Source organism: Lissotriton vulgaris, chromosome 7 (genome assembly GCF_964263255.1).
Source record: "Lissotriton vulgaris chromosome 7, aLisVul1.2, whole genome shotgun sequence".
Taxonomy (NCBI): Eukaryota; Metazoa; Chordata; class Amphibia; order Caudata; family Salamandridae; genus Lissotriton; species Lissotriton vulgaris.
Window position 1 is genome coordinate 70,753,221 of NC_141695.1, and position 10,086 is coordinate 70,763,306.

Here is a 10,086-nt window from a genome sequence, read left to right on the forward strand (position 1 = left end):
AAGGATCAGTCTAATTCCTCGGCACTCCACACAGGTCTCTGAAAAGACAACCAGACCCCAATAAAGGTATTAGAATCAGGCCCCGTCCCGTAACACCCTCCTTACTGTTCCGTAGGGAAAGACCGGCACCTCCTGTGCCCGCTCATTCAGACGCCGCAAAGGTAATGGTGCTACTATCCTTCTGCCATTTAAAGCACCTCCTTCAACTGCGTCTAGCTTGCTTGTAATCACGTGGGCGCCAGCGTGTAAATGCGCCCTTGTCAAAAACGTCACTAGATGTATGGGGATGCCGGAGTTTGTAGTTTTCAAGCTGCATGCGTGATATATCCGATAATACCAGCTGATTGAGGGGCTCAAGGAGGCAATCTGCAGCCCAACATTTCTGTATTTACATGGGAAGCCTGTTCTAGTCTAATATGAACAAAAAAAAACACAGTATAAAGGCCTCTGATTTAGAAATGGGCCCATGGTAGTAACTATACTCTAAAGTCAGACCAAGGTGACCTGGAAAATAATCCCTTACTCATAGGCAGTTAGAGTTTTTTTTATTTCGTAAGGGCGTGCCATGGTATATCATCATTAAGGCCCCGTCGGTTACTACGGAGGTGATATACCCATTTCTGTTCTCTTATAAAAAGGGCCCTGATGCTACCCTGACCCCGGGGTCCTGCACTCAGTTTCTCTAGGACAGTCCATCTTAACTCCTCAGCTGAATTTTCTGCCTCGAGGAAGTGTGTGGTCAGCTTATTGTTTGATTTGCCACATCTGATTGTACTCCGATGTTCAGTGATACAAATCCGGACTTTCCTACTTGTCATGCCCACATAATGTTTCCCACACGGGCATGTGAGCAGATAGATGACCCCTTGCGAATTGCAGTTCGTATGTGATCTCTGCTCCGAAGGAGTTGTTAGGGCCACGTCAGTTTCTTTGTTATTGGTGGTCAAATGACAGACCCTGCAGGACCTGCAACGGAAATGCCCCACAACAGGAGGCAGGCCCGGAACAGGCCTATCCATATGGTGTACAAGGAAAGTTCTAGGCCTTGTGTGGATTAAGAGGTCCTTGTGGTTTTGACTGCGTTTGAAAGAGAGCAGAGGTTGGTTCACTTGAAGGTTCCCTGAATTAAGAATTCTCCAGTTCTTAAGTATCGTCCGCCTAATCTGATTAGAAGCAGTGTTGAAGACCGAGACAAAGACTGGTTTGTCGATTGCAGGTCTGTTTGTCTTCGAAAGGAGTGCTTCATGGTTGGCATTCGATGCTCTTTTGTTGGCCTGTTGGAATATTCTTTTCGGGTACCCCCTATCCCGAAGTTTCTTTGACAACAGGTTAACTTCTTCCTGGAAATCACTGCGCTCTGAGCAGTTCTGGCGAATCCGGAAAAACTGCCCCACCGGTAGATTTTCCCACAGTGAGCGCGGGTGGAAGCTACTATAAGCTAGTAACGAGTTCTTATCTGTTTCCTTATGATGTACCCTGGTTTGTAGGACCCCCTTTCCTGGTTCAATGACTAAATCCAAGAAAGGCACGCTGGTTCTAGTCATGGTGGAAGTAAAATGTAGCAGAGGATTTCTCTCATTCAGCCATTTCAGAAACAGGTCAACCGAAGTGGCATCACCCCGCCAAATGACTAGGACGTCATCGATGTATCGACGCCATAGCCTGATTTTGGACCTCCATGGGCATGTTTCATGATAGATGACACTCTGTTCAAATGCACCTACATATAGTCCCGCCAGGCTGGGTCCAAAGACACTCCCCATGGAGGTCCCATGGGTCTGTAAGTACAGTTGGTTCTCATATTCAAAAAGGTTCTGGATTAGTGCTATCGCAGTGGAGGATGAATGCTCGGGTGTCTGATAGGGCCAATCTTCCAGGAACAAGATATCCTCCAACACCCGCAGGGTTTCCCTCTGTGGGATATTGGTATAAAGCTCCTCAATATCGAGCCCAATTAGACATTCTTGATCCGGGTCGAAAGGCATATCCTTCAGATGATTTAAGATATCCAGAGTGTCCCTCAGGTAGGCCGGAAGTTTTTGGACCAAAGGCTTCAGGTAAAAATCACAAAATTGTGAAAGGGGTTCCAGCAACGACCCCATCCCTGAGACAATGGGTCTCCCTGGAGGCGGTTGTGCTGGTTTGTGTATTTTAGGGAGGACAGAAATAAGGCGTCTTGGGTTGGGTATTGACTAGAAAGTCTGCTTCCTTATCTAAGATCCAATCATTAGATCTAGCCTACTCTACTGCCTACACTATCTCTAGGGTGATTGCCTTTGTGGGATCTTCTGAAAGTCTTTGGTAATTCATCTCCTCAGATAACAATCGTAGGCATTCATTGTTGTACATGCCTATGTCCAGCAGTACCGTAGCAACTCCCTTGTCGGCAGGCTTCAAAATGATCTCCTTACAGTCCATTAGTTCCTTCAGGGCTTGTTTTTCCACCGCTGAAAGATTTGAAAAGGAACGCGATTGTGGTGTATTCAAATTCTCCATGTCGTGTACCACAGCCTGTTCAAATGTCGCCACCTCCGGTGGAAGCAGGGCCAATTGGGGAGTGAAAGTATACTTTGGGCAGAAGGGAGTTTCCCCTTTGAGGGAATCCTCTTGATCTTTGTCCTCAAAGAAGTTGCCAAAGAAGACAGACAGATCTTGGCGCAACCGAAAGGGGTCCAAAGGGTTGGTAGGAACAAATCCCAACCCCTTGTTCAGCAGGCGTTTCTTAGTAGGAAAAAGAACATAGGAAGAGAGATTGACCACTAAGGAGGCTGGCAGCTGGTCCCGGGCGTGCTGCTCGAAGCCACACTCCTTGTAATTCTCTGTGTAATTTCTGGGTCTTGGTCTTCCCAGGTTACCCGTTGTTGTCCTCATGACTTGCCCCTGCCCTTGTTTCGGCCCCTTCCTAAAAAAGGCCCCTGAAAGTTCTGAAATTGGGTGGTCTGAAAATAGGGAGTTCGCTGGAAGCAGGGATTATCAAAGGAAGGATTAGAAAAGGGGAGCTGGGGCGGATAGCCCATCACATGCCAACGATAGCCGTGATTCTGATATGGGTGTGCCGGTTGTTGGAACATAGGTGGTCCCGGTCCCCGCCAGAAACCCCGGCCTCTACCTCGTCTTCTCTATGGGTATTCATTCTCACTCCCCTCACTCGAATTACTAGTAGTGTAGTGTCTGGGTCTTCCTTGTTGGTTTCCCTTAAGATTTTCTTGAATCTTTTGGCGGGCATATTTGTCTGTGGTGTACGGGTTGACCTTCTCCCTAGAGAAATTCTTGGAATCCTTTTGCAATTTGTTTATTTTTGAGTGCATGAGGTAATTTCTATATTCTGTCAATTCTACATTGACCTGATCCAATTTCTGGTCAAAAGAGGTCAGTACCACATATGTTCTGAGTCCAGATTCAGAAGGTTTGAATTTGAATCAAAAGGGCGTCTGATAGTCCCTTGGCTGTACTAATAATCAGGACTAGCCAGTCCCGGGTACATTTCCAGGCCACTAGGGCCCAATCTCTCCTAAAGGCCTCGTCCTCAAGAAAGATCAAAGGTTCGTTGGTAACCAATAGTCCCGTGGCACGTTTTGTAAGCAGACCAAATGATGAAGCATGTCACACACATTTGTGTGTGAGTGAAGGCAGTTTTTTAAATATTTATAATTTTTTCTAAACTGTCTCTTTTTTTGGCTTTTTTTCTCCTTCCCACCCCTCTTTGTGTTTATATGTAATTTTAGTTAAGTAACACACCCTGTTGGTCCACACCAGCCCCATCAGCCAAAAGTGTGGGCCCATCCCAGCCTCACACAGCTGTGGACAGGCGCAGACGGGCCCGCCCTTGACCCAGGCATTGCCCGTGTACGTAGGTGCGCATCTTGCACTGCAGGAGTCCGGGTCTGCTTTCGAGCACCTCCTGGCATTGGAATACGCATTGATGCCTCCTGGGGAAAACAACCTCAACAACGTCTCCAGAACAACGAGTTCTGGAGTCACGAAAGCCGAACAATGACTTGCAAGAACAACGACTTAGCCTGAACCACGCACATGCGTGGTTCAGGCTAAGACTGCTAGTGTTTGTGCAAGTCATTGTTCGGAGGAGCTTGAAAACAGGAACAGGTAAGAGGGGTTCATTTCTAGGGTCTGGGGCGGACATGTTAATTTTTAGGGAATTTATTTGTATAAAGGAACACAATAAATGTGAGTGAGGGGGTATGGACAGATGAGGGGCACCGTACTGAATACACAGTGAAGATAAATAAAAATCTAATCTAATTTCAGTGATCGTTATGATAAATTCAGTATTGAGTTCATTTTCAAATATTTTTAAAAGAAGTTTTGTCGCAGTCGATGTCTCACACTAGGTTCAGCTGCATAAACAGAAATTAACAGATGGTGCTGCAGTCCTCTCCCATGACTCAGCAGATTTATGGACCATACTCGTTTATTTTCCTTCTACGGATTTATAACAAGAAACGTTTCAGGAAAACTTCGCTTCCCACATCCGTATCTGCTTCTTGATCATTAACGTTTTAAATAAACTCCTAAGGGAAACTTATGACTTTTACAGTATTACCGATCATAGAACACAGATTATTTTTCATTTATGTTTGGTGTGGCTTGTTGACCAGTGTTTCACTCCGTAGCCAATCTAGTATCTCTACACAAACATTTACTTTCCAATAATAAAGCTTTATGGTAGCTTTATGGTGGAAGAAGAAGTAGTTACCTACTCGGCGCTTGCAACATGCCTTTCCTCTTTAAGTTTATGTGTGATCGAGAGGCTGCGGAGTTTGTCGACACAGATTTTGGTGGTGAATAAAGAAACTTCTTGCTTTCACCTGGCAAGGTTGCAGCAGCTTTGCAGATCGCACATCTGGGAACTCTTGCTTTGATTCTGACATTATGATTGATGGATTCTGTTGAGTGCGTTGGGTGTAGTGGTTAAATGTGGAGTTTGTGGTTCACTAAGTCATGGATAAATAGATAGTGGTTTGGCATAGGTCGTTGTTTAGCCTTCGTGATTCAGACACTCGTGATTTAGTAGGTAGTTGTTTAGTCATATAACCGCCTCTTGGCACTTTAGACTATGGGGAATGGAGTCCCCAAGAAGGAAGGCAACAGTCAGCGGTTACGGGCTCCAGTGCTGCAGGAGCCTGGGTCTGCTTTGAGCTCCTCCATATGCGTTGGTGCCTCCTGGCAATTTGGACCATGGGGTATGGAGTCCGCAAGGAGGTAGACAACAGTTAGCAGTAACTGACTGTCAACAGGCATGGGATAACAGGATTCTCTTTTAACTGCCTCATAAAAAACATTCACTGTCAATGCTTCTACAGTAAGAGTGCTCAGATATAGATGATCAGTAGGCATAAAATGTCTAAGATACGAAAAATTTCCCCTACTATAGCACCGCCTACCCCAGATACACCCACCACAATGCAGATTTCATTGATCTTTCCTGTACTGTCTAGATAAGGTGGGCTTTCTTTAGTGAGGAGTTTCAAACTTTTTTGTTCTGATTGTTTTCTAGTAGCAGATCCATTGATAACTCTATGGGGTCGATTAGGATCGCGGACGGACTTGCGTCCATCCGCGATCCCAGAGCAGGAGGGAACCTCCGCATGGCATGCGGAGTTCACTCCTGTGCAATTAGGATGTGACCGCCACCCTGGCGGTCACATCCTCTATTTTTAACATTGCCGCGGGTGCAGCTTCAAGCTGCACCCGCGGCAATGTTAAAAATGCACGCTTTGCATGCAGAAAGAGGCAGGCACCGCGCGGTGCCTGCCGCTTTCTGCATGCAAATGCAGGGGGGTACCATAGGTACCCCCCATGTGCACCCCCCACCCCCCTTTCACCTAGGGGGCCCGCAACGGGCCCCCGCAGTGAAGTTCCGTATGCTTTTCCACGGCGGAAAACCCGCCGCGGAAAAGCATTACTCACTGGTCATCCTAATATGGTGGACGGTGTCTGGAAGACACCGTCACCATATTAGAGCTTTTCCGCCGCGGTTGTAATCCGACCGCGGCGGAAAAGCTGCGGACGGAAACCAGGACCCACCAGCCATCCTAATGTGGCGGTGGGTCTTTGGTCAGTCCGCTGCGGTTTTTCCGCATCCTCGGGGCCAGCGGTGGCTTCCGCCGGCCCCGAGGATGCGGAAAAACCGCAATCGTAATGACCCCCTAAATGTTTACATGCAACAACTACTCAACAGAGGCAACTTGCTGTCCTGGGGCTACATTAAGTGACACCTAATATGGCTAAAGGTAAGACTAGGAGGCCACCTACAGTGAGGATCTACTACTAACACAAAGAGAAACTCATTTGTCATTAGATCCCACCAAAGATATAATGGGAGTTCTCTACATTGATACTTGAGTGACTAGGACCATGTTTTCTAATGCATGTTTCAGTTGCAAAGCCTCCACATCTATTGTTTATCCTGCATATGACTACACCTAAAGTTTACCAACTCCTCAAATGAGATTGCGAATGGGCCCTGATTCTGCCTTTAAAAGGAGTGTGTGGTGAGTGTCCCTTCTAAATACTAATATCTCTTCGAGGTAGCCCTGCCTTAAAAATGCAGCTGCAAACTCAAGTTGGGGTGGTAACTCATTTAAAAATGGGGAAGGGGTCCCCTTTGGACTCCTTCTCTTTGTGGCTTGCCAATTCTCAATTATCATTTTAAAGCAGACCAGGGTTCACTAAGGGAAAATCGTACTGCTGCAATCAATTTCAGTCCCTTATCCCTCTTATTGTGTCCAACCAGAGAGTAGATCAATTCACGACCCACCTTCGAAATATTTATGAGGGAGGTGGGACTGTAACCTACTCCAATTCAGATTTTCGTGAACCAGCCTGTTAATGGATATGTCTGTTCACAAAATTACACACTGCTGCAAAAATTTTTGCAAATGCCAACCAGTTTTTGCATGCGGTGTAACTACACACCTGCAGATCTCCTACTGTCCACTTTCATATTGGAGTGAGGTTCAATTGAGCAGGATTGGTGGACAATCCAATACAGAGGACATTATACCTATGACTTGTGCATTCTGATCCACTGACCTGTCTATTCTGATATGATTTCTGATGCATATTATGAAGTAATATGTAATCCTGTTTCTGAGATGCTATTTTATATGTTGCACATACCATGTTGATAATTCACTCAATAAATGCAAGTGAAGTTTAACCCCTTACATGAACGGCGAATTTTCACCCTGCGCGGCTATTTTGAAGAGTGGTGGGATTATGACGACCTCCAGACGTCCTCAGCTCACGCCCACCGTGATGCAGGATGGCCGAGGGCCATCATCAGCATGGAAGGGGTTAAGCGAAGGATTATCTGAAGAGGATGTTGTTATTGGTGAAGTTATGTTTAGCGGAAAGATATACATTGTGTTCCAGTTTTCTGATATTTTCTAATTTAAAAAAAGAATATGTTTCATGACTCACATACTCTAAAAGTAGCTCTAGAAGTGGGTACCTACATTACACCATTTACATTCACATGCACTGTCTATTTCTTTTCAGCCTATCCTAACTCCAATGCATCTAAATACCTGAAACAATGGCAGACAATGTGACCACAGAAAAGTACTTTCTGATTTTGGGGTTTTCAAACTTGACACATCTGCAAATTCCTCTTTTTGTTGCATTTTCATTGGTTTACACAGCAATTGTCATGGGAAATGGACTTGTTATGATAACAATTTTCTCCAGTTCACAGCTGCACACGCCAATGTATTTTTTCCTCTCTAATTTGTCTTTCATCGACATTTTTTACACTTCAATTATTTTCCCATATATGCTCGCCCATTTCTTTGAGCATGAAATACGCATTCCTTTCAAAGGATGTATTACTCAAGCATATTTTTCCATGAGTATGGTGGCTCTAGAATTCATCCTCCGTGCAGTCATGGCTTATGATCGCTATGTGGCCATTTGCAATCCCTTGCGGTACTTGATCATCATGAGCAAGGCTGTGTGTATTCGGCTGGCTGCTGGAAGCTGGACAGCTGCTCACATGATTGTCATGCCACACACTGTACTACTGGCAGGACTTTCTTTCTGTGCATCTCATGAACTCAACCACTTCTTCTGTGATGAAACTGTCCTTCTGAAGCTTTCCTGCACCAGCACTCTCATCATTGAAGCACTGAGCTATCTGATTGGTGTTACAGTGATAATGACATCATTTGTTTTCATCAAAACTTCTTACTTCAGCATCATCTCTGCCATCTTGAAAATCAGGTCTTTGCAGCAGAGGAAAAAGGCTTTCTCCACATGTGCCTCCCACCTCACTGTTGTGACCCTGTACTATGTGTCTTTGTGTTCGACATATCTTAGGCCAGCATCAACATACGCAATGGTGGACAACAAGATATTGTCACTGTCCTATATCACTGTTACACCACTGTTTAACCCTATCATATACAGTATGAAAAACACTGAATTTAAAAATGCCATGAAGAAAAAAAGGCTAAAGTAAAGACTTAAGATACAGTCAACTGTTCTACGTGTATTGAGGCACATGTATCACAATTTAAGGCTGCACAGTGCACCAATCCACTTTGCTGGAAGTGCTGCCTGAAAGGGAAAGTGTGGGAATGCACTGTATTTAACATGATATATTATATTCCTATCCTTTCCTTGTGCTGATCCACAATGCGCTACCCAGACCAGCAGAGGTACCCTTGCACCAAGTTTTGTTTCTGCACCGTGATGCATGAATTAACAGTAAATGTGCCCCTTAATGTTAAATAGATTATGTTACCTAAGCTTCTAACAGTAATATAAGATACAAAGCTGGCAAAACAATTTGTCCCAACTGTAGTATTCCTTGATAGAACATATTCCCTGAGCATGCCTTTAGAATGGTATTGTTTCTCTGGGGTGTACGTTCTATGAGTGGGGGTTGAGAAGATGAAGCTTGCATCTCTTGTACTGTGGTTGTTTAAGCTGTCTGCTATTAATAAACGTCTCTTCTTTTATGAACCATAACTACTGGATTACTTCATATTTGGCGACGAGTGGGATTTCGGACTGAAGTTTTCAGACAGCGTTCACTTACTTTGAAGGTAATTTGTTTTTATCGCAACTTTGCGTGTTTTGATTTACACTAGCGGCTCTTATATAGTGTTTGTGCTTTGATCATACCAGTGGCTGGTTAAGTGTTTGGGATAAACATCTCTATATTTTATGGACAATTATTTTTTTTTTAAGCCATGCTGTAGAGCATTTTCTGATTTGAAGACATCGCTGAATGTTTACACTTGAAGCTGTTTATACTAGTGGATATTTTGGGTAATACCAGTGCGGGCTCATCCTGCCTTCTTTTGTGAAATTAAGGACTTCTTTCTTCAAGGCTAACAGAAGCTTAGCGCCATATGTATGAACACATTTTCCCATAGACACAGAATGTGTAAAACCCTTTGATACATCTGGCCCTTAATCTTTTGTGTTCTCTATTTTGAAGCCTTACGGAAGAACTACTAGAAGGAAATTGTCCTGTACTTGGTACTTGTGGAGTGTCTTTTTTTTTTAACTTCAGATGTTTCTGTGACTTATTTTTGCCTTTATGTCTTCGCAACTGTTTTAGTAAACACTATTTGTTTGTTGCTCTGAAAAGACGCTTCATCATTTTAAAAGAGACAAGCTTTATTTCAAAATATATCTCCGTTGACTCCTACCTTATTTTTCTATCATTTTGTTTTGGGCATTTGCTTGTAATCAACTGTGACCGCACACTGGCTGCATTTTTCAAGTATTGCAGACATTCAGTGCGTGGAAGAGAGCAACGTTCGTGTCGAACTATCTTGCAGAACTAGAGCGTCAAAGTTTTCCATCACAGGAATACGTTTTGTCTGAGATGCTGTGAGTCATCACGTAAGGTCATAGCGTGAACTCTTGCAGATGCCATATTTTTTCTTATCGTCTTTGTATTTCCACAAATCTCCTGCCTGAGTACAAAGATTGTTGTTCCTTTTAAAATTTTGCATACATTGAAATTGGAATTCATAAGAAGAGAAACAAAGAGACAGTAACTTTTTTGTGTGTTTTTAAGTGTTCCTGTTCTTTGGTTTCGATGTGCATTAA

At 44.1% G+C, this 10,086-nt stretch overlaps 1 protein-coding gene across 1 annotated transcript; it reads left to right on the plus strand.

Annotated features, from left to right (window-relative positions):
- The first annotated feature begins 7,873 nt into the window (after nucleotides 1-7,873).
- Nucleotides 7,874-8,479, plus strand: LOC147700773 (olfactory receptor 5V1-like). The gene has a single exon (XM_086929227.1). It carries the CDS (start codon nucleotides 7,874-7,876, stop codon nucleotides 8,477-8,479), a length of 606 nt encoding a protein of 201 aa, XP_086785353.1.
- Nucleotides 8,480-10,086: the final 1,607 nt, after the last annotated feature.